General features: G+C 36.3%; 1 protein-coding gene across 1 annotated transcript in view; it reads left to right on the top strand.

The window, feature by feature from the left end:
- LOC138695193 (uncharacterized) overlaps positions 1-26884 on the top strand; it is a 156177-nt gene that overhangs the window by 110081 nt on the left and 19212 nt on the right. Inside the window, exons 8-9 of the mRNA XM_069819651.1 lie at positions 19786-19919; positions 22769-22916. Coding sequence (XP_069675752.1) covers positions 19786-19919; positions 22769-22916 — 282 coding nt within the window. The remainder of the gene's footprint in view (positions 1-19785; positions 19920-22768; positions 22917-26884) is intronic.

Genomic DNA, 26884 nt, shown 5'->3' with positions numbered 1-26884 from the left:
CCATTATAGCTGGTTTGCGAAACCGGATTTTCGCTACCTATCGTAGCTCCCCAAGTGCATCACGATGCTGGGTAGGCACCGATCCTATATACTGGCTGAAATTTCATGAGAAAATTTCTTCCCCCATGAGGATTTGAACCAGCGCGCATTCCGTAACGCGAATCCTAGGCAGGATGCCTTAGACCACGGCGCCACGGCGCGGGACATTATCAATTTAGTACATTATAAAAAATAATATAGGCTTTCATTGATCAAACATATTTTCTTACACTATTATACACTATTTAAAAAATATATACTATAAGCTTTCATTGATCAAACATATTTTCTTACACTATTATACACTATTTAAAAAAAAAAGTATACTAGTATTATTAAATAAAATAACTTGCATTACAATGCACAACATTGTGCATAATAGTGTAAAAAAATGTTTGATCAATGTAGGCCTCCATTCTTTATGATACCGGTAGAGTAAATAGTGAAAATAATGTATTCTAATGTATATGGTATATTTCAACAAATTTTTCAATGATAGCCTACCTAACTAGGGATTCTATTAAAGAAAAAATTGAATTAAATATAAATATTATTTTAGAATTGATTAGGAGGCCGATTATTAAACCCTGGTTGGGACGGCTATCAAATATCTATCTAATTTAAATTGTAAATATTAGTGTAATTGTTAAGTGGTCCATGTTTTGTTCTGCCCAACTTGACCAAACAAGAGTAGAGAAAGCAGTCAGTCAAGTACTTCGCTTGCTAGATGCACGCGCGTCGTCCGCTTAAAAAACTCCAGTAATACTTAATCTTGTAGCCACATGGGAAAAAGTGCGGTTCTTGGTTATAATCGCTTTCGTAATGTCATGGTGTAGCCCTACTAATATTTTGAAGTGACTGTATGACTTATCTCTCCAACTACGAGAGCGTGACGTCTTACAAGTCCGTGTGACGTTTGCTCTCAATTTGTATAGTCGGCAACCTTTGCGGAACTCTATTTACAATAATAATTTCCTGTTAAAATTCAGAACCTTCCTCAACGTAATTGACAGTAGAATTAGTATAGAGACAGTAGAATTGACAGTAGCTACAGTTCAATCAATAACTGAAGCTAACAAACAAGAATGTGGATAGAAATGGAAACGAACAGGAAGTAAAAGTGACTAGGAATAAATCAGATTGAATGAAGCACATAGGAAGAAAGAAGAAAAGAAAATGAAAAGAAACATGCAAAGAAATAAAAGTGAGCGTAATATAGAAAAATTTGTAAATTTGAAGCGATATGAGAAGAAAAACTGAAAATAAAGAGGGAAAATACAGCAAATAGAAAGAAAGTAAGTAAGAGTGGAAAAGAGAAAAACATAAGTAAATTGCAGAAAGGATGATGGCGTAGCCTGTGCTTTTGTTTCAAGGTGTATTACCAAATGAAAGCATAGCCCTGCACGAGCTTCCTTTTTGATCTCACTGCCATAGAGAAACATTTAAAACAATGACTCTTGAAATACCGTACAAGGAATCGTCATGTTGCAATGTTGTCTGGTTGAGTCACTTGAAAGATGAGTTTTCATGTTCCGAGGACGAAAATAAATAAAAACGTTTATATCTCTTTCTCCATACGCTGGGGAAAGCCAGCCATCGATTTGTGTGAGAGCAAAGTATTCTGTATACACAATTTGCTTTAAAAGTTGCGTAAATAGAGACTGTTTTGAGAAGGTTGTAAAATAAATATAAAATTTATACAGCGTAATATGAGAAGAGATGTTGACAGTTCAGAAAAAAAGTCAATATATTAGGTGACAAAACAGTTTACCAGTCGATAAATCTTGTGATATATCAAAATAAGTATTCAAAAAGTTATTGCCGAAGTTTAAATGGTTATATCTACAGGGTTCTCACAAATTATCTATCGGATTTCGAACATATGTAACTTGTTTGAAAGGCATGTTGGTCCGACAAGTTAACAAATTTAAAGAAACAAATATCAAAAGTCCTTCAATAACTGTCTATTCAAAAATACAAAATATTACATAGGTTACATGAACATATTCTGACTTGCGCTTTCGTTGTTATAATAGCATCCTCAGGTCAGACTTGCGTGATATTAAGCTTTTCATATAAAGACATAGATGGACAAGTAACGTCGAAATGTGTTAAGGTACATGATGTGAAGATATAAAAATACAATGGTAAGAAAAGTAAAATTTGACTTATGAACAGTCTAATATATTGTGAATTTTATTAGTTACAACAATGTAATTTATTCGCCACAACAATAATTCCTTTCTACAATTCGCCTTAAACTCTCTCGTCAACAATTGGATTTTCACTCAACACAGTATTCGTTATAGCACTCCACCGACGACAATGACAATTTACTTGGACTAGTATGAACAACAATGAACTGTTAATCTTAACTAATATTTACAAAGCACTATTTACAAATCAGAACTATCAGTTCTCAGTTCACAGTATCTCGAACCACAGACCTTCAGAGACAGTTCACTGTACTCGAACTCGGGTCCCTCCAACTGCGGTCCACTGCACTCGAACTCAGGTCCCTCCAACTGCGGTCCACTGCACTCGAACTCAGGCCTTCGGATGCTGACGCAGATGCGGACGCACACTCGAGTCGAACTCCGGCACACAAGTCTGGCTTGCTTGCTCTGGCTTACTCACTGACTGAATAACTGAAAACTCTAAAACTGCTGTCGTTCCTTCGCGACCGTAATTTATAACCACAGCGACGTAGCCTCGAAAATTCGCGAGTCTTCCACTTCGACGGATTTCTGGAATAGTCGGGAAGGTCGTTCCACATTCACTGCGTTAAGTAGCAGCTGCGCGCGCAGCCTCCCCTCGCGTGTAGGCCCCTTTCCCCTTTCCCCGTGAAGCCCGCGCGATATGCTCTCTCGCGGGACGCTGGTCGTGAGTTCGAATCTCACGTCGCTGTCACAATATATATATATGATAGTAAAACCTTCATGAGGTCTCAAAAATTAATACATAAAAGTATTTGACATGTGTGCAGCTTATAGATCAAAATTAGTTTAAAAAACTGAGGTCTGCAAGATATATATGCAGCTTAAAATAGAGACACAGACAGTTAAAAGAATAACAAATTAAAATATTGTTTTGCATCAGTCATTACGACGTGGCAGCACATTGTAAAATCTGCAAAAATCAATAATAAATTTTAGTGAAGGGACCTGTGTAGAACCAGAAAGAGAAATGAAGTGACGATAAACTACTTACAAGGTCTTTGGTCTTGGCGTAATAAAAGAAAGTGATGTTGCCTGGTCTGTGGCGTAGTAGTGACTGGTGCAATAACACAGTATGAAAAAAACACGTCATGACGTAAGTGGAGGGGGGTACGTGCCGCAGTGAGAAGAGTTTCCATTGGCTAATTTAAATAAGGGGTTACCGGAAATAGGTAATTGCTCATTAATTAATGAAACAGTATTATTAAGCGATTTAGCTATGTAAAATTCTTCAGTAACTAAATTAAAGGTTCCATTACTGATGGGTTTTAAAATCTGTAAAGCGTCGGACATTTTTTGAAGTTCGTGGTTGTTCTCAATCAAATGGGTTGCGAATTTGGATTTATTACGATTGTGACGAAAATCTGCTTTATGTTCAGAATATCTAGTCCTAAAATTCCTTTTGGTTTGGCCAATATACTTTTTTGGGCAATTCTTACAATGCAGCGTGTATACTCCACCACTGGCATATTTATCAGAGTTACAAATATTGTTTGAAATAACATTATTAAGTTTATTACCTGTTCTAAAAGAGACCTTTACATTTTCTTTTTTGAAAAAATTATGCAACTTGTATGATACATTATTATAAAAAGACATTGTGTTCCAATATTTAGATTGTTTGTGTTTAACGACACTCGATACGTAAAATTGGTCAAATGCTGTTGGGTGAAGTTACCTGGTTGAGGGTTTTCCGAGGTTTTCCGTCAACAATTGAAGCAGAATTACTGGGTAACTTTCAGCGTTTGATCTCAGACTCATTTTGTCATCATAATTACATTTTTCCTCTTTCATCATCATCATCATCATCATCATCATCATTATCATCATCATCTCCGTTTCTTTCCCATATTTCGGGCTTGCTCCGATGTACAGTAGGCTATGAGCTGCAACTGAACTGCTCTCACCTGGGCCTTATAGTGTTCGTGTGACCTGGGATTGAGGGACCTTGGTGATACTTAACGCGGAAAGGTAAAGGGATTCTGTAGGCTGGAAGTTCACGGGCGGCCCGCAGGTGAATCTGTATCTGCTTCAGGGATGCATACAATTCCATTCCGGGTAGTACCACAGTCTAGTATATACAGTCACGAAGCTTGAGTTTATGAGGGTACTAGGAACAATAGACTGTGCAGGTACTATTTCGCATTGTCTGTAATGAAGCGATATTAGCGATCCTAGTGGTTAGCAACTATCCATGGATGCATATTTACTACGTATTGAGCTTCGTGACTGTATATACTAGACTACGATAGTACCATGGGCCCACCCAAGCGGCGTCGGTACGAGGGCAGTCCCCAGCCCGTGGCCCTCCTCTCAAAGGGGACTAATAGAATAGAAGAGATAGAAAGAAAAACTCTCAGTGTTTTGTACTTTTTTGTTTTACTTTGTTCTTGTTATATTACAATGGCGGTGGTAATACAGCCGCTTAATAACACTGTTCATTGTTGAGACAAAATGGATGTCATAGAGCATAGAACTATACAAACAAATATTATTATCGATTACACATTTTACTGTACTGTATAGTGTATTTAGGCCTATGCCCTTTAAATACATCATAAAAAACATGTTTTGTTGCGTCTTACTTTATTGACAAGGTCATGAATAGTTGACCTGCTAGGAATTAGAACACCTGCAAACCGATGTTCAAATTCTCTTCGACACCTTCTTGCGGAAGATTATTTCACATACGCATCATAGAGAAAAATATATTGTTCTAAAGTGTACTCAACTATTATTAATAGACACTTTATCACCACGAGACAACACAATTTTACTCACAACATGCACACAGACGTCTTTCCCTCACGACAGATCGAACTCGACTGACTGGCGCGTCAGCGGTAGCTACAGCGCTACTCTGGCGGCAGGCGCGCCAATCTTCACCCAGTCCAAGACCGCCGCGGAACGGTCCGGCCGAGTTACGAACGCACTGTATAAACGGAGTTCTAATGCATTTTCTACTGTTCTTTTAGGTTATTTCAGTTAATCCGGACTTTCATTATACCGGTCAACTTATCCCCCAATTAGTCCGCATTAACGAGATTTTACTGTATTTTTATCATGAATTGTTGGTTGCTTTATAGTTACGTTGATAGTCAACGGCTACTTAATAATCATTAAATAAAAATGGCAAGGAACTGAAGTACTCGGAGAAAGGTCGTTCTACATTAGTTTTTTTTTTTTTTTCACCATATACCTAACGGATCTGTCTTGGATTGAATCTTTGGTGCCTATTATAAGCTGCCGGTTTACTGGGCTACAGTTTAGCCAGAGTTGACAGTGTAGCATAGAGATGGTGTATCAGGGATAGCGAATGCTTTAGAGTCTTGCAGAAAATAAACAATTCGCAAGTTAGTCAAACAAGCGTGCTCTTCATGCGTCTTGTCTGTACTAGTTTCTACAGCATTCCTGCCAGGAACTTGGCTCCAGAGCCGTATGACTGACTTCCTCACAGTGTTGGAGTTGTTGAATTTAATTTTATGGAACAAAAGCCTTTGATAGTGGTTCCGGGAAGTTACAAGGAAGATTGAATTTCCGCCATCAATTGTGGAAGCAAATGTTCGATTTTCCATCTCAGTTCTGGAACGAAAGACATTATTCTCTGATCCCTAATATTAGCTCTTTTATTGAGTTAGGTCACTCATACACTTCTCTGTAACTTAATTCAAGTGCTTCTATCATTATACAACAATGTGTACAACTAGGCTATATTCTTCAAAAACGAGTATCGCGAATATCACATAAACTTCCTTAACTTGAATATACAGTACATACATTTCGTGCATTCAAAACAATTTAGCCTCTTATGCTATCAGTTACTACATCCTGTTTACATTACATAGTCACTTAAATATACATTATAATTTTATTTAGTCTCTTATGCTTAAATATACATACAGTACCGGTATATATTTTATTTAGTCTCTTACTCTACCAGTTACATTCCTGTCTTACTTACTTACATACTTACAAATGGCTTTTAAGGAACCCGCAGGTTCATTGCCGCTCTCACATAAGCCCGCCATCGGTCCCTATCCTGTGCTAGATTAATCCATTCTCTATCATCATATCCCACCTCCCTCAAATCCATTTTAATATTATCCTCCCATCTACGTCTCGGCCTCCCCAAAGGTCCTTATTGTATGGGTTCGTAACAAGTTGTTTTTTACGGTAATGGGTTGTTAGCCCTTCGCCCAACCCCCAAGCTGGAGGGCGACCTCTTATCGGCTGTCCACGACTTCTTATTCAATATATTCGCAGCTACCCTCCATATCTGGAGGCCGTCTCCTCTACCCGCAACCTGAGGACGCGCCATGCCGTGGTGATAGGGACCCACAATACATTCCTGTGTACATTACATAAACAATTAAATAAACTTTATATATTTACCGCATCCCGAAACAATTTAATTTAGTCTCTCATGCTAACACATACATTCCTATCTACATTATACAACCACTTAAACAATAATTGTCAACATGCAGCATGTTAAACTTGGAGTCAGGCCACATAGGGAAAAACACTAAAGGAGACTGATTCGATCTGATGCCGTGGATTGAACTTCGGCATAGCTCAGTGGTTAGAGCACTTGGTACGTAAACCCAAGGACCCGGGTTCGATCCCCGGTACCGGAGCGGATTTTTCTTCTCTAATAACCATAGTAAGTACAAGCTTTCCGATGACACCAGCATTTTAGACCTTTTCGATATTAATCCTTATTATAGAATAATTGTATTGTCTTGATTTTATGACACGCAATAATCGTATACGAAACACGGAACATGCTTACTTAGGCGTGTTTCAAATTCGCTTCCGTTGCCTGTATACTTGAAACGCCGACTACATTCTGACCGGCGTCTTATGTTCACCTCCGACTAATACAAATATATCGATATCACGGCCCTATTCATTATTATAGCTCGCTCAAGGAACGATTACCGAAAAACAGTGGTGGCGTTACTGTCTGTTGTGACGTGTGTATATAGGCACGCCGAGGGAGCGAGAGATACGGGCTGATGGAAATACTGCCTCTTCCAAGAAGATGAATAGATGGGGATATCGCCTGTGGAAATAAAGAGCGTAGCAAGAGAAAAATTCGAAGCGAATTAAAAGCGCAACATTATATTTACGAATAAAATAATGATACTCTGCGAGGGAACGCTTCATCACTACATAATAAAATAAACGCACTTGAAACAAGACACGTATTCACATGCAGTGGAACTGAAACTAAAACCGTAATGTAACTATCAAGGTAAGCGTTCACTACATCGTATCGCACTCATCGGACGAATCGCACGGATCGGAAAAAGACAATCTTCTCTGTAATTGTTATGTAACCGCGTTCACTACATCGTATCGTACGCATCGGCTCTCGGCAAATCCATCTACATTTCTCGAATGAGCAACTTTTCCGATGCGTGCGATCATGGCCTTCTTTAATAAATCAATTTTAATTGATCAACTGTTACTATTATGTTGTATCATGTTCAGTGTCGCGCCAAAATGGCAGACGGAAAACTTATTTCGCTTGTAAAAAATTGCGAAGAATTATATAATTTGAGGCGTTCCCATTACAGTAATCAAGTCGTTTCTTACATATATATTATGTAACCAATATTTCTTTCGTTTCTTCCTCTTCAATTAAAACGCATGAAGCAATTACAAATTCTTATTCGCTAACACTCATAATTAATAGACCTAACCTCACCTCCTCTGTCTTCAGTAATGTCAATATCGTACGACATCATGTTTCAAACAGCTGATAGGGAATCCGATGAGGCGATGAGGTAGATCCCTTACAGTGAACGTACTGCACTTAAAATATCCGTTGCATACGATTCGTACGAGGAGTGCGATACGATGTAGTAAACGATTACCTTCACAATGCAAGACTGATTCTATCGATGTCATTTCTCTTCCGACTGTGAATATCATTCAAGTTATCTCGTGACCTTTCCTGTCGCCCGCTCATCCTTATCGAATTGTTTCGTTCGCATTCCTATCGTCGGTAATCCCTGCTTGCGAGATCTTTTTTTTATACGTGAAATATACGAGGATAAACATTGTTCTTTAGTTTCATTGGACAATTTTAGGTGCATGAATTAGACGATGGCGTGAATTGGGCGAGTAAATACAGTATAGGTACATTAATGTCAGTAAACCAGTGTACTACAGATGTTGAGACCAAGCACATCCTAACATAAAATAATATATCAATATCCTGATGTGAGACAAATGCGGTAATGTTAGGATCGTGAGAAAGAAAACAGCAGAAACTCTGTAAGCTTATGACGAATGATACCAACGAGCTTAAACATCTCCCTACCTAATCCTAGCTAAAGGCCTTCCTCGTTTGCACTACCACTCCTTCCAACTCCCACGTATTATTTTATATAATTAACTGACACCCTCGGTTTGTATGTATTCGTCGTCTCCAGCTGCTGTACTGTTCATGTAACAGTCGTAGCGTGGATGAAAAGTTGTGTAGACTTTTTCCATTATCTGACTCCAGGACGGCGTTTGAGATGATATGGATGCGAATTGTACCACAATCTCATAATAAGATAAAACCTTACGAAGTTAGCACCCGGACGTGACGATGTAACAGATTGGATCTCACAATCTCACCCAAGTACTGGAGATTGAAACTAAAATGCGTGTGTCTGAGTCAACCAGACTTTATTTTATTAATGGCTAGTCTATTCGTCCTCGAAATTGTGCTGCACTTCAAAGGAATACGCAATCAGCTTTTATCAGTTAAGTGGTTGCAATCCTATTATATCTCTAATTTATTACAGTTTTGTACTTACCCATTACACGAGATATAAAGAGAAATTATTATGAAGCTGCAAAAAATGTATTTGAAAGGTTCGCGAAAATACAGATTTTCAGCAACTTTTATGGTGCTTTTAAAACGCCGCCTGTTCTGTGTACAACGACTTCTTCTGGACTATTGCACAGATTTTGTTCATATTCAGTTACTGCGAGCAAATTAGTTGAAATTGAGTCATTTGCAATCCACTTCAAGATTCAATAGATTATTTCATTACTTACTTATGGCTTTTAAGGAACCCGGAGGTTCATTGCCGCCCTCACATAAGCCCGCCATTGGTCCCTATTCTGAGCAAGATTAATCCAGTCTCTACCATCACATCCCAACTCCCTCAAATCCATTTTTATATTATCCTTCCATCCACGTCTCGGCCTCCTCAAAGATCTTTTTCCCTCCGGCCTCCCAACCAACACACTATATGCATTTCTGGATTCGCCCATACGTGCTACATGCCCTGCCCATCTAAATGTCTGAATTTAATTTTCCTAATTATATCAGCTGAAGAAGAAAATGCTTGCATTTATGCGTTGTGTAACTTTCTCCATTCTCCTGTAACTTCACCCCTCTTAGCCCCAAATATTTTCGTAAGCACCTTATTCTCAAACACCCTTAACTTCTGTTCCTTTCTCAAAGTGAGAGTTCAAGTTTCACAACCGTACAGAGCAACTAATAATAACTTTTATAAATTTTAACTTTCAGGTTTTTTGAGAGCAGAATGGATGACAAAAGCTTCTGCCGTATTTATTCTGCGTTTAATTTCCTCCCTAGTGTCATTTATATTTGTTACTGTTAGATTATTTCATTCCTGATACTTTTCATAATGCGAATAAACTTACAAATGACATGATGAAATTAGTATTGACAGGAAACGTTCTGCTGAGAGAAAGTAACATGTGCACACATTCATTATACAGAGTAGTTCAGTAGAAATATATAAAATATTGTAGGGGTGGTAGTATTGCCTATTCTGAGTAAGAAGATTCATATAAACATGTGTCCAATTATTAATGGGTGTAGACATACACCTGTTTGAATGATAAATATCTGTCTGTCCGTCAATCTGTCCATCCACTCATCTATCTCTATCTCTATCTAATCTATCTGAGCTGTCTGTCTCTGTAGATCAGACATTTCCAACTGCTGACTCTGTGACGTCACACGTTTCTGCTCTCGAACTCCTTGAGAGGGGAACCATAGCTATAAGAGCGAAGTAGGGGAGTGGCAGTGGAAGGATATGTTTAAATAGCGAAGGCACATTACCCTCTCTCTCGTGCTCTACTAGTTCTGCTCCGAGAGGGGAAACGCACTTCGACGTCACAGGATGGCCAATTGGAAGTAACTGCGTTTAGACCAGGACTGGACACCAAGAGCGAATTCTACTCTCTTGCGGGGAGCCATATGACTTCTCTTCAATCCCTTTGCTACATCAAAGGTACCGACGCGAAGTGTCCATACTTATAATTCCCTATACGCTGGTATTACCACCTGCGACGTACTAAAACAAAAGCGAAACAAACAAAATTTTTATTTTTTTTTATTGGTATCAATTTGATGTATTTGTGTTTCATTAAACATGTTACATGTGTTCGAAACCCGAAAAATCATTTATGAGAATTTAACATCTCCTATCATTCCACCATGTTTGATGACATAGTTTATATTCACAATGTGTATCAACAGAAACCATGTAACAAATGAAGTCATATGTTTATTCGTGTGTTTATAAATAATGTCTTTTATGTGAAAACTAGAAAACGAAAATTCGTCCTCTTATTTGTGTGTTTAAGAAATTATTTCATTTAAGTGTATTTCATTTATAGGACAGTTCAAGAAAATAAACTATAAACTGTTTAATAGAAGTATTATCATACGAAATAATATGTTCATTCACATTTTTCTGCCCAAAGACAGATCTTTCACTGCAAACCCAGCATTCTTCAATGTTTCCTATTTTCTGCCTTATGTGATCCATATATCGTAATGTACGCAATATGTCAAAGAAAATAAATTGTTACCGAATCGTAGAACTTAAATCAGAAAGTATAATGTCTGCTTCAGACTTGCATATTCATTACATCTCACTCGTCAGGTTTAATAAAGATATTCTCATCATCTTTACACATAACGTTTCCATCTGGTGGAATTGCAACACGTATTGTACACCCTGTTTCTGATCCCCTTTGCTAAGCATTATTCCTTAATTTGAAAGAAGGAATAAAATTATTGAAATCAGTTTAAAAGGTGATATACGGGAATCGAACTCTGTGAGGGAAAAAGAACAATGTTTGACAAACATAAAAAAGGAATAAAAATTCTGCTCAGATTTTACTGTATGCACCGGATGAAGGAATAATCAGAAAAGAATCTTTGTCGTCACGTTTTGTGGATTTAGATATATGTGAACTGTGAAAACAGAACGAGGAAGATTTGTGTAACTATCCCATCCATCCTGGAAGCATTAGGAATCGAATTTCTCTTATTTACTCAAGAAAATCACTTGAAATGGCAGCCATAATGTCTATACCTACATAAATATATGTTTAGTCGTCGGATACTGTTTGAAAGGCTTATTTTGAAGCACGGCAGCTGAATATATTCCCCCCCCCCCACTAAGTTATGACTACATTTTATGGGTTTTTGTAACGTACTAATGAAATTGAGATTTAACATTTAAAGTACAAATTAAATTAAAGTTTCTGTATAAGCAACTTATTGAAATGTGCGCATGAGCAAAATTATTTATTAAAATCTACTTTTTAACTTTAAAATCTTCGTAATAAAACTAAAGTCAGTTGGCAGAGCATTGGTTTACGATGGCTGCAGACTCGGGTTTGAATCCCGGTGATGGCGGATTGGTAGCATTTGTGGTGTACAAAGTCAAGGTTTTTCTATGTCTAAAACTTCGTGCTTTGAACGCTAAACTCATACTTGTAGACCTATGCATTTCATTTCCCCTTTGCGCAACAGGCGTGAAGAAGACTGGCCTCTTGTCTCGGTTACGTGCACAGAATCTTTTGCGCAATGACAAAGAATTTGTAGATGTAAGAGAAAACCCTCAAAGGTCAATCTCCGCTCTTTTGACTATCTCAATCTGATTGGCTCGTTTTCTGCTTTCTTTCTTATGCATAGTTCAGAATGATTTCGATTTGCTTCAAGATAGTAACAGTGACTTTTATTCTGTGGAGCAATATGATTTTATCTGTGATATGTAAGATAGAAAAAAGCCTGCAAATAAGTGAAAAAAATAAGTTTTCGGAATATCTGTGACAGATGAGGTTACTATAGTAGCTGTTTTAAAAGTACGTTCAGAAAGGTATATTTTATAACAAAAATTTTAAAAAAAGTTTTCTGTTTAATCACCTTTGTTAATGTTATCCTAGATTATATATCCAACAAAAATCGACAGCACTTTGAAGAGAACAACCGCCAGGATCGCCACCCGTCTGCCGTAAACGAACACGAGATGGCAGTACAGTCGCTAATGCAATTCAAATGGGAATTATGACGTGACTCCTTATGTAAGAACTAGATGGCAGCGTAGTAAACCTGATAAAAGTTATTAACGTCAAAGCCTATAAGGCCGACCTATCTGTTACATATATATGATCTAGGATGTTATCCACGAATCTATTTAAACTGCCCTTCATTTCACCGTCCTTAGCAAACTAAACATTGGCTTTAATCACAGCAGTAAAGTAAAAGTTTTTAACTCACAGCAGTGAATTAACATTTTTTTTAAATCACGCTCTCCATGACAACCAATACAGTAGCAATAATGAAATTCATGTAATCATTCATTTATAACTTCAACATAAACCCATTACAAAGAAAAGACTTACAATTAAATACTTATTTATGTAAATAATGCGTGAAACGTATCTTTACGGACAAGTATTGATGTTTATGGATGAGGCGTAAGCCAGCCCGTAATATCATACAAGGGCGATGAAGGTTCCACGTACTTGTTACATACAATATTTTTTGGTACTCAGTCCGTAAAGTGATTTATAAAAGTAGTAGTAAACTAAAATTTAATCTCATTTTCAATATTTATTAATATTGGCACGCCATGGCCTTATATTTATAGAATGTATTTATGATATCAATTTTACAAAGACAGACACTTGAATAATGTGTTGTGATTACGACAAATTCAATAAAATTTAATTCTTATCATGAGAAATTTATGGGATTGATTCCTATAATACGAGGGTTGTTTTTTTTTTCAACCTCCGATGGTCCATAAAAAAGAAGAGTATAAATAACAAAATTAATTTATTACCAAAAGTTATGTACAAACATGGTTAGTTTTCGACATAACTACTGTGAAGGTTGAGGCATTTATCATATCTGTGACGAACTTTCCAATCCCCTCTTCATAGAATGTTGCCAGCAGTCAGTTGAGATGGGCTTAACGTTGTTTTGAAGCTCCTCATTAGTCTGGAACCTCTGCCCTCCTAGCCACTTTTTCATTTCAGGGAAGAGATGGAAGTTGCTCGGCGCTAGGTCGGATGTACAAACACTTCCCATCGAAATTGCTGAAGAAGCAGTTGAGTTATATCAGCACTGTGAGGACGGTCGTTGTCATGAATCAGAAGAACTCAGAAGTCAGCATGCCTCTTCTTTTGTTTTGAATGGCTCTCCGTAGTCGTCGTAAAGTCTGACAATAAACAACTGCATTGATCATAGCCCCCGGTTCCATAAACTCAACAAGCAATACACCTTTTTGGTCCAAAAATACGGTAGCCATAACCTTCCTATTGTTAAAGGTTTGTTTGAACATTTTCGGTTGGTTTGGCGAGTTTGAGTACATCCATTGTTATGACTGTTATTTTGTTTCGGAGTTGACATATTGAATTCAAGTCTCATCTCCAGTCACAATTTATTTCAAAAAAGCTTCACCTTCAGCCTCATAACGGGTGAGGAACATCAGCGCTGGTGCCATTCGGCGACCTCTGTAGTCATCAGACAGCATCTTTGGAACTCATCGAGCGTACATTTTTTTTGTAGCATAGGCGTTCTGTTACGATCGAGTAAACAGATGATCTTGAAATTTCAGGAAATTCCACACACAACTCACTTAAGGTAAACCTCCGTTTTTCTCGAACCATCTGGTCAACTCCTTGAACAATGTCTTTTGTTGCGATAGACTTGAGTCCTTGTCCCTCTTCATCGTGAGCATTGGTTCGGCCTTCTTTAAATTTCCTATACCATTCACGCACAACACCATAACTCATAAAGTTTTCGCCGTATATTCGGTTCATTCTTCGATAAATTTTCGCTGCACTATTCCCTTCTGCTTGAAAATACCGAATTACTCTACGCAACTCGCACTTGGCGGGAGAATCAATCGTAGCAGCCATGTTTACGTGCCTGCAACTCAGCTCAAAATGGCGTAATGACGTTGAAAGTGGCAGAGGTTATAGCGGAGGAGATGCACAATCGCCCTCAAAGCATCCTTGTCTCGATTGGCTGTTTACCGACACAATCGGAGGTTGAAAGAAAACAGCCCTCGTAGTTCATTTTACGGACTGTTTTCTGTCTCTAGACCGGGTGCACACAGAATTAGACGCGACGCGACGTTTTGCTATATAATGTCTCACAACGCCTGGCGACAGCTTCAACTCATCCTGCCTAAGGTTTTTCCGTGGTTTTCCTAAGGCGCTAAAGCAAATGTCGGGATGAGCCCTAAAAGAAATGGGCCACGGACCTGCACTCATATCCCCATGACCCCTTTAATTACTCTAAATTAATTAATAATTACATCTCTCCCTGCCTATCTCTTCGTAATTGAGTCACCATAAAGCCAAATGGCTGGTCTCTAAATTGAGACGATTAAACAAGGCTCAAGACAATCAATCGCCTCCTACGTAATAGCCAAATTGGCTAGTCTCTTATATGAGACAACTCATCCTGCCTAAGTTATTCCGTGGTTTTCCTAAGGCGTAAGACAAATGTCGGAATGAGCCCTAAAAGAAATGGGCCACGGACCTATATGCCCTTCCCCATATATTCCCCCTTTTCTAGCAAACGACGTAATGCCCTAGTTCAGAACCTGTAAATTGCCTATTAAATGTGCGAGGACACTCATTTAGTCGCAATCCGAAAGGACAGGGAACCTTTCAAATTGCAGATTCAGAATTCACGGCGCTTCTTCTGACGGCCTTCATCTGCCTTGTCATCGAACAACAGATGACAGAGTCTTCACGACTCCACTTGCACTGCGAAATGGCTAAGCCCCTTTCAATGTGCAAGATAACACCTGCCATCCTAACGGCAAACAAACGAGTCTTCTCGACTCTTCCTGCACTGCGATATGATACAGTTTATTTCAATGTGCAGATTTACACCAGCCATTTCCACCTCGTCCCGTCCTGTGATCACTTGATCACATTTCCGTCCCCTCGCGTATGTGGTACCTAAGAGTTACGTCCATTTTCGGTTTTTCCCCTTCAAAATTTTCTGGAACTCCTTCAGTGGATCAGCGTAGCACGGAGTGAGACTAGTGGCAAACAGGCTTTGAGCTCACATATTTAGTTTCTTACAGCCCCGAACCCCTTGCAAGGACGCGTTTTGCGTACCTTTTAAATTTGTCCTCCCAATTCTCCACTTTCAATTCAATTCAATTCAATTGGCGACAGCTTAACACTGTCTGATCGCGACAACTGATCTGCTGGTTGTGTGGGTTCGGAAAACTGCCCCAGCCTAGAAAATGGCAATGGATGAGGGCGATGTACTTTTGTGGTGCATTATCACCCTTTTGGAAGAAGAAGAGCAGAATAAACTAGTTTTGGGTGTATCAGTGATCTAAATTGGCTCATGCAAAAACTGAGAAGTGACGAGAATAGTTTCAAAAATTTCGCTAGACTGAGTATCGCTACTTTTGATTATATACTATAGGCGTATTAAATCAATAATGAATGTTTGTCAGTGAATCTTTGTCAAATTTAACACAATTAGAAATTAATTCATGAGGAATTAAAAAAACACACTCGTAGGTTAACTTAAATTGTGTTATTTGTTATTAAAAATTTCGATAATTCAATAAGGGGATAAAAAGCCTTATTATGAACAGGAGTTCCAAATAACGCCAGATCTAAATTTTCAAAATTTTAGAACTAAACGAAGTTGACAAATTGTCCAATTAATGGAACAAACGATTGATTTAAAATATATTTTATTTAATATAACAAAGAAAACTGTAAGTTATTGAGAAAATGGCCTTTACAATATGCATAATACAAAACTTTTAAAAATATATCTGAACTCAATCATTTTCACATTCTGGACACTCAAAATGCAGAATTTTCTGTAGTTTTATGATCCCAACATAATGTTCATTCACATATCTGCGGCAAGTTTCACACAAAATCTTATCTCAGATTATATCCGCCTTACAAATAAAACAGTACCAGCTTTCCTTGTGAAAGTTTTGGGTACCACTAGGCAGGGTGCGAATTAATGGAGGGGGGATGAGAAGATTTCCCCCCTGTTGGAAAGTTATCACCCTCTCATAAATTCATATTAACATCTCTGCCAGGGATAACTTTTTTCCTCCTCACAAAATAGCCTATAATTGTTTTAATACGAGTATATTTACTTTATAAAGTACAACGTAAGCAAAGAAAGTAATATTGATGTATTATCTTCACTGACAAGCTGACATCAATCAATAACTCAGGAATTGCACATCTTATCTTAAGCCTGTTCATGGATATAATTATTATTATAATCAAGATGCAAGACAAGCAACTCAGTGCGACCAAGCGTTGAGCCGTATTGAATTAGGATAATATTAATTTTATGTATGGTATTCTCTTTGTAGGATTCTGCTGTTGGATGTTTGGTTTAGATGGAGGCTTCTTTTATTTTAATGTTCTCTGGCTTTCTGCTTTGAAACAATGATTTTACAATTTTGTTACCTCTGTAGTTTGAAGCTTTTTTCCTGTTAGAGGCTCGCGAACTGTTTCTCTCGGGTGTTTTTAGAATCTCTTAAGCACTCTTAAATGTCATCGAACCCGCAACCTCGGACACAGAAGGCCAGCACCCTTTCGACTGCGCCACTCAGGTCGACTTTAATCTGTTTCATTATTACTTTATCTCATTTACTTTACGTAATTAGAAGTAAAAGGCATAAATCGATCGTGTGATGGCGGTTTTGTATTATTTAGAATTCTCTTTCTCTCTGTATTGCAGTCGTGCTCTACTCGAAATGTCTGTCCGTTTAATCTTCGAGCTCAGACCTTGTGTTACTGGAACGGAGAAGAGAACGTCCTCTTGAGGACGCCTGCAGCATTATATAAGCAACCCGTCATACTCCCGTGTCACTAGGGAGAATAGAGAATTCCGGCTTTCCTAGCGGGTCAGTAAGACTATTATGGACCGTTGAAAGTTTCAGAATCGAAAGCCAAGTAGAGGGAAGAATAAAGCAAAATGCCTTTGTAACAGTTTGAACTTACTGGACAGTCAACATCCCTTATTTACTTGACTATACTATTACAACTGATGTTCCTGCCATTACTGCAAATACTACTACTTCTGGTAGTATTACTACTATATTACACCTATTTTTGAGCGTATAGAAAAAGCAATGCGATGTTCCAAACATCAATCTATAGATCTTCACGGAAATATATACTAAATATTGTATTGATATTTAACCCTTGCGGTGAATTTCGGTGAAGTCCGGAGGGCCTAATGAGTCACATCCACTCTCCTCACCTCTACGCTGGGGCCCACTGGGATCTTTTAAGATGCGAAAGAGAGAGTGGTGTGCGGAAAGCAATGGGAAGATACCGCATTTATTTTTCCCAATAAAAATTACAAACATGACATGATGTGTATTTCCACGGTAAAAGATCTCGGACGTAAACTATCCCCCATTCGGAAGCCCGGGAGGGGGATACTGGAGAAGAACACATTATAAAGTAACTCACCAGGGAGAAGGAAAGAAGATTGAGGATTGGAACGTGGAATGTGAAGACTCTTCTGCAAGCAGGTAAGTTGGAAAACTTGAAGGAAGAAATAAGAAGAAACACAGTGGATGTGATTGGAATATCAGAAGTTAGGTGGGTAAATAGTGGTGAGTTGGTGAGTGATGAATTTAGGTTGTTTTATTCAAATGGTGAAAATTGTAATCGTGGTGTTGGTGTACAGTATTACTGGGACCACGAGTGCAAGATAAAGTGATATCAGTGCGGATGATAATGGGTAGACTACTAGGGTATAAAATAGACTTAGTGCTAGTGCAAATTTATATGCCACATAGTGGATTATCAGACGAAACATGTGGAAGAAAGCTATGACAAGATAGAAGAAGTTGAGAAGGAGAAGAAGGGAGCACAGGAACGCAGTTGTAGGAGAAGGACAAGATGGAAAAACAGTTGGAAAAATGGATTGGGAAAAAGAAATGACAGAGGAGAATCTTTGATGAATCTCTATAAAAGAAATGTAATGATTGTAGGAAAAACATTATTCTAACATGTACTCGTATACATATATGTATGTACTCGTTTCTATGTATGTATGTATGTATGTATGTATGACGTGTACAGTATGTATATATTCATTCGTAGTTCTTTTGTCCAAGAGCAGATCTTTCACTGCAAACCTAGCATTCTTCAATCTTATCTCTTTTCCACCTTCCCCTTAGTCTCCACATACGATCCATATAAGCCTAGCTTAATGGTGACTGTTATAGAATATCTTCTTTTACTCCGAACTTTTCTCCCGTTCACCATTGCTTCCACTGCATTCTTCAGTAGGCAGTTTCTTCTTAGCCAGTAACCCAGCCAATTTATTTTTTCTTCCTGATCAGTTTCATCATTATTTGAAGAGTCCACTGCAAGAATGATGGATGTCATTTGGGATACATTTTTCAGGAGAAGCAATTGAAAGTTTGAAATGCTTAGCGCTCAAAGCTTAACTGTAATTTTCCAATCATTACTGGACAATGACTATCAGTGTTAATGCCATATAACTCTCTATGTACATTCTATATGTCTTTAACTATGCATTGACAGTCTTGGTTTATTTTCGACAAGAAGGTGACACCCATCATTCTTGCAGTGGACTCTTCATTTTTTCTTCACCTATTCATTCTAGCACAGCTTCATTTTTATTCTGTCTGTCCATTTCACATGCTCCATTCTTTTCTATATCTACATTTCAAGAGCTTCTAGTTGTAATATCCATGTTTCTGCCCCATACAATGCCATACTCCACACAAAGCACCTCACTAGTCTCTTCCTCAGTTATTTTCCCAGAGATCTGCAGAAGATGCTCCTTTTTCTTTTAAAAGCTTCCTTCGCCTTTGCTATCCTTCTCCTCATCCTCACTTCCTGATAGCAGCCCATGTTGCTACTCACAGTATCTACTATTTGATGCTGTCCACTTGTTTCACTGCTCATTTAGAATTCTTCCGATAACCATGACCTTCATTTTGTTTGCATTTATTTTCATACTATACTTCTCACAGCTATCATTTAGCTCCAGTACATATTAAGAGCTACCATTTACATAACTCCAGTACGCATTAAGGAAAAGAAATAGTAGAAGAATGTTTTTAGCTGCTACCAACAAATTTATACATTCAAAACAATAGACACGCATACACAATTATTCTGACACAAAAACAAATTAAGCTGTAAGTTGTTATTTATATTAATACTGTCGAAATGGGTTTTCCAACAGTTGCTGAGTCAGCGAGTGGGAGCACCGAGAGCATCAGCAGCTGATTATTATGTTCATCGAGCCAATCAACACCTATGGGAACATATGCAGAAATATACAGTAAGAGATGTGGAAGATGGAATTCAACATCTCAAGTAAGTAATTTCATGTCTTCTAAACATACTGTCATAAAAATGCACTAATGGGCTATGTAAATCGAAAACATGCATCTGTTGTTTCTCTTAATATTTCACTATCTTCCTAATAAATTGTTAAATACACATATACAGGTGTCCCAGAATTTCCGTCAGCATTATACGAATACGTAACCCAAATTACGTCATGAGGGATGGGTAGTAATACTAGTTTAACGACTTTTAACATTAAAAAAAAAGTTTAATTGAATATAACTTTCATCTCCCTGATATTCCTTGAAAATGCATTCACAATGTCATGTGAGTCATGCGAGTATACTACAATATAACTTGAAGAAATGGACAGATTTTCTGGGACACTCTGTACATGTGTGTATCTGTATATCAATACCGATTTTTTTTTAATCTTCTGTAATGTACCTACATTATGTCATGTTATGCAGAGTATAGTATAGTATAGTATAGTATTTATTAGCTGTCGTTATAGCAAAAGCTAATGGCATTGTCAAGTTACACGTGTGAAATTATAGTGCCAAAATGAAAATTATTCTATTACAACACTAAACATAAAACAAAATGATCACAAATACTCCTTAGAGTTTAGAATTGAGAGTCAAGATTATCAAAATTAGGCTAATATCTAGATGAAAATTGTAACACACTGATCACAGATATTGATTTGATTAACAATTTATGAGAATTTCCTAATATATTACAGAATAATAATACAATTCAGAGAAAGAAACCTAAAAAATATCAACAGCTTGCTTTTCTGATTCAAAATATTCTTGTACAGTTACAGAATGTATTTTTACACTCTAAATAAAAATAGAAGTTTCGCAACATCCAAAGGAGAGGACTTCTATGAAGAAACTATTATGTAAATTCTAAAATATATTAATTTCCTGAACTATAATGATGCTAGAGAAACTTATCCAAGCAACTAAACAAAATGAATACTACCGGTAACTAAATTTATATATAACAATTGACAACATTACCTTACATTAAGCTTATTGTTCTTTGATATATGCCTCTACAAAAATTGTCAGTCTTCAGATATACAACCGAAATTATCAATTACAAGATGATGGGTACAAACACATTTAAGGGCCAGAAATATGTCATATCAGTAGGCCTACATTTAACACAATAATAAAAAATGTAATTGAATTCGATAAACATTTCTAAAAAAAATAGTAGGTTTTTAAAATGGAATGTTATAATAAAAAGTCATAAAATAATGCAAATAGAAGTTTCAATTGCGTAAATTTATTCTACTACAGATATCTCCCCGATTTTAGTTTCATATTCTAGGCTTACGCATGGTATAAACTTATAACAGTGAAACCTATTGTAACTTGTTGTCAGTTAGTTTTTTTTTCAACTACATGCTTATATGTGACTAGGCCTTTGTTCCATATATAAGTTAGTTCCCTCAAGCTGATGATATTGACACAGTTTATAGGGATGATGTCATCAAAATATTACCTGATCCAGAGTTTGCACTGCGAGGAGATTAAATTAATTTGTTTCTGATGTTGAAGTGCCTAATTTGCAGTGACTGTAAACAAGTATACAGTTAGTTCAAGCAAAGTTAAAAACTATTATATTTATTATATTTTTATGTACCAATACATCTGTTTAACTCCAAGTTTTGTATATTTGTAAACACATTTTTGTAAAAAAAAAAATAATAACTTTTGTAAAATGACCTTTCTTTTGATTTCAATATTAAGCCTACTGCAAGCAGACAACACTGAGTTGTTGTACCGGTATATCAAATTAATCAGAATAAAATGATCTATGAGAAAATCATTTCAGAATAGTCCCTGGTTGCATCTACAAACATTCCATATTTAAAACAATGTAGTTTCAGAATAGCCCCAACCACGGGACTTTTCTGAAATGTGCCTTTTATTTATTTTTTCAAATAATATGAAGGCTAAAAAACGAAATATTTTGATGAGTAGCATCTTAAGACCAACCTACTTCAAATTACTGAAAACGAAATACTCAGAACAAAACTAGTTTTGCAATAACAAAAAGATAAATAGAAAACCTTTTGGAATAGCCCCACATTACGGTATTTTACATGGACCAAATTTGTGGTGAAATAATTTAAGTACACATTACCTTAGATCACTATAGCTGTTACATTTCATTTTCTATGTTATCTGAGTGATTTTACAGTGCTATGAAATGGCGTTCCTGTATTTATCATTTACCAGATTTTTTTTTTTTTAACCAGTTTCATAAAAGTTAAAGGCAAGAAACAGCATGATTTTTCACGAAAATATACAGGTCTATACTTAATTTACCATATTTCTTTACAATTTAACTGTAAGTACAGATTTATTGTGGCAAATTCCAAATTTAAACAATAGCTAACTAAGTACTTGAACTAATTTATGTATCACTCTGATGTCCTCCTTTTTAGGATTTAACTACGAGACAGGATGGAAAAAGAATTATATTTATTTTCAGTGTGTAAGCTTCAACATTAATGTATGTAAGTAAACACTATATTAAAAAAATAACAAGAAGCTATTAGCAGGACTACTAATTAAGCAAACTGATGGGATCGCCATTTTATGTTTTTCTAACATAATAGTTCCTGTAAAAATGTATTTATTAGAATAGAAACGAGGCTATTACTAGAAATGAAAGGAGAAGTGAAGTTTTTGTTATACACAAATATGTAGACTAGAATGTAGACGAACAGTTTGTTTTAATTTATTAAGCATGTTTTCCAAATAAATTATTAAACGAATTCTTTTTTATCTTTTTCTTCTTAAAAATCACGATAGAAGCAACTATTTCATTGTAACTTTTATTTTTTTCTGTAGGAATGGGTCATTGGATATTTTAATCGCTGATACACCAATTTTGGATTACTTTCGAGCCACCGATCACGGCTGCAAGTTACAGAAGATTGGCGATGCCATCAATGAAGACACATATGCTGTAGGAATGACAAAGGGCTTTCCACTGAAGGTAACTAATAATAACTGTTAAATAATTAAATTTCATTTTAAATGGAATGTCTCTATGTAGGTCATGTGTGTTAATTTCTTATCAACCTGTAATACAGTTACAAATAATAATTCTTACCCATCACTAAGCCTCAAGTCGTTGATTTTTTATCAACCTAGTGGACTATGTCTTTCTTTTGTCAGGGAAGTGGCAATGTACTGCATTGAGTGTCTGACCTTTGTCTCATGTTTATTCTATGTTATCTCAAGCAGTGGCCTGACCCCATTCTGCCCACTTGGCTGCGAAATCTGGTTATTTGTAAATACTCACATGAATGGGGATAGAACCATTCGATGGGGTCAATCCTTAGAAATAGATGATATTGAAAACTAATTCATACATAAGTACAGCTGCAATTAAATGTACTGTACTTTATCAGTAATACACTGCAGATAATTCAGTTTTCTCTTTGAATAATTTAACTGAGATAGGCTGACATCATTACAGAAGGCAGTGTGTAGTGGCGCGTGATTTGGATTGATTCTTGTAAGTCTTAATTTCTGACAGAGTTCGTTGCCACATTTGGCAACTAGCCTACATAGCACAAGTTCGAATATAAATCAAGTTTTAGCGTCCATTGTTAAATGAGTATTGTTTGGTGGCATTGTGAAAACGATTTTATTAAACGAAAAAATAAAGAAATTAATTCAGTATCACCCAATATAGTTAGTTATTTAACTTATGTTCAGTAAACTAAGGTATTATTCAGGATCATTGATAGAATTTATATCTACATACAGTACGGTATTTGTTAATTATGGATGAATGGATATCCCATTCCTTTTGTGAAAAAGTCTAGTATGAACGTTTACGTAAGGCTATCAAAAGACATTTGTTATATTAATACAGTACAGAGTAGGGTGACCAACTTTCCCGTATTTTCCGGGAACTCCCATATTTGAGCTAAACCGGGAACGGAAACGACAACGAGAACAAGAACGGAAATATTCTTAAAATAAATGTATTTAAATGTGAGCATTCGCAATTAATTTTCACGTTCCCGTTACCAGACTCCAGCAAGCTTCTCGTTAATTGTGAATGCTCACATTTAAATACATTTATTTTAAGAATATTTTCGTTCTCGTTCTCGTTTCCGTTCCCGGTTTATTGTGGACCAGCCTTAATATTTTGAGATTCTCCCAGCTCCTATATTGGTCTCCTAATCCTCTAGTATTTTTCTTTATTAATCACGATTGCCAATCTTTTAATGTAGTCTAACAATAATAATAATAATAATAATAATAATAATAATAATAATAATAATAATAATACCCGTCAAATTATTTAGATATAAACTGACATTAATATCGGTGGTTTAGTAGGTACCAGTCAATACAATTTTGTTCTGGTCATTTTGTAATCTCTGCTGTTACTGTATGCACATATCGTAAAGGTTTTTTTTTTTTTTTTTTTTTTTTCAATTTTCAAAGCAGGATAAAAATTAAAAGTTTTGAAGTATATGGTTGACAAATATAAACACGTTAAAACTGGGAAACAATGTATTTTTAAATATTAATCATTAGCAGCAGCACAACAGCCCATTATGGGCCTCGGCTTCCCTTAGAATCCTCTTCCAGGCTTCTCTATCTCTGGCAACCAACCACCATCCTTTGTTTCTTAACCTTCTCAAGTCTTCCAAAACTCCATCCATCCACCGCAGTTTCGGCTGTCCCACGCATCTTCTTCCCTCAAATTTATTTTCCGTAACTTTCTTGGGTATCTCGTGTTCCGTCATTCTTTGTACATGTCCTGTCCACTGTAATTTTGACACTTTAATTGTTGTAACCACATCAGGAGACTTATATAGTTGGTGAAGCTCAAAATTATACCTTATATGCCATTCTTCTTTATCATGTATTGGGCCGTATATTTTCCTTAATATCTTAGTTTCAAATGATCTCAGTCTTGACATATCATACTTGGATAGGGTCCATGTTTCACTGCCATATATTAGAACTGGTTTAACGAAGGTTTTATAGAGATTACATTTCGTTTCCCTTGTAAGAATCCTTGACTTAAAATGCCTCAATAATCCAAAATATGCTTTATTGGCATTTTGAATTCTTCTTTCAATTTCTTCACTGAGTTGGTATCATTAATTAAGGAGTCAAAATATACAAAATTAGAAACCCTCTGATATTTGTATTGATTAATATTTATGTGCGTTATTTGTGTTAGGTCTCTATTTTGTTTTATGTTACCAATATTGGTAATCATATATTTAGTGTTGTTTTTTTTTTTTTCATTTATTTTCAGCCCCATTTTACTAGCTGTTGTTTCTAGAACCATAAATGTTAAGGTTCTCATGATATTTTTCTCTGATCTGCCAATGATATCTATATCGTCGGCATAAGCTAATATCTGAGATGATTTGTAGAGTATTATGCTTCTAGTTTGTATATCGGTATCCCTTAATATTTTTTCAAGGGCAGTATCAAATAAAAGGTAGGCCAGTGAGTCACCCTGTCTTAAATCATTTGTTATTTTAAATAATTCTGATAGGTCAGACTGAAGTTTTATTTGACACTGACTGTCATCCATACAGGCTTTAACTAGCCTTACGAGCTTCTTAGGGATTTTCTACTCCATCATCGCATTAAAAAGTTCAGCTCTATAAATGCTATCGTATGCTGTTGAGAAATCAATAAATAAGTGATGAGTTTCAATATTTTGTTCATAAGTTTTCTAAATAATTTGTCTTAACATATAAATTTGGTCAGTTGTTGATTTTTAAATATTATTGTACCGGTACTCAAAATTGTGAACTAAATGTGAATAATTTTATCTTGACAAGAAAATATTATTATTTAACTAACTTTTCTTATCAGAAATAGTTGCTAAATTACCATAAATTGCTTTAAGAGACCATTATTTGCTGTTAGTCATCTGATGATTTATTTATTTTTAAAATTCAATTAATAAAACCATTTGTTGAATTTCTGTTAAACTGATAGTTTTGTATGAAAAATATAAACCATTCCTTCAATGAGCCTAGGCTTCACACTCCCAAAAAATTGCTTTAAAATTTGTCACGACCAAGTCTCCCATATTTTTGTGATCAGAAATTGGTCACCTTAATACAGAGTGTCAATTATGGTACTGGTACATTAAAAGAAGTCAAACTTACACAGGTTGAAGAGCACAGTCCACTGAACAAAAAATAACTGTGTAATACTGTTTTCTTTTAATTGTACTGGTTATAGTTTGTCCAGATAAAAATCTTTTAAAGTCCTATGTTTTTTTTTTTTAAGTGAATAACTGTGCAGGGCTCAGAAACTTACCTGAGCAAAGTCATTTACACATAGTATAAACCAGTGTTCGAGAGAACCAGTTGATAAGTCACTAGCAATTAGAAAACAGATATGATCCATCACTGTGCAGTAATGTTAGCATTCCTGACCATGAAATGAGCGAGCCTGGATTCAAGTCCTGGTTGGGACAAGTTAACTGCTTGAGGTTTTTCTGGGGTTTTCCCTCATCCCAACAAGAGCAAATGCTGGGTAACTTTCGGTGCTGGACCCCTGGACCCTGGACTCATTTTGCTGGCATTATTACTTTCATTTCACTCTGACACTAGATAAACATAGCAATTGAAAAAGCGTAGTAAAATAACCAATTAAAAAAACGACAGATATGGACAGAGTTGGTGGATTTTTTTGTTCACGAACTTTGTAATATTCACTTCAATTTTAGAGGTGAGTTGTATTATGAGAACAGCACATCAAGTTTTTGAAGAACATTTTCCACAGATTCGACTTCCTGCACAATAAACGTTTGTTGCTGATGCCACGATTACCAAAGTCTAAGATGGAAGTCATGACCTGGTCAATAGCTACTATGTAGCCTACTAATATAATATTTTATTACCAGTACCTACATTAAAAAAGTGCGACACATAAGGAAGTTTTATAGAGATTTCTGTTAAATAT

The sequence above is a fragment of the Periplaneta americana genome, chromosome 2 (assembly GCF_040183065.1).
Source record: "Periplaneta americana isolate PAMFEO1 chromosome 2, P.americana_PAMFEO1_priV1, whole genome shotgun sequence".
Taxonomy (NCBI): domain Eukaryota; kingdom Metazoa; phylum Arthropoda; class Insecta; order Blattodea; family Blattidae; genus Periplaneta; species Periplaneta americana.
Note: the sequence above shows the minus strand (reverse complement) of the source record. Positions and strands in the feature narration are given on the sequence as shown.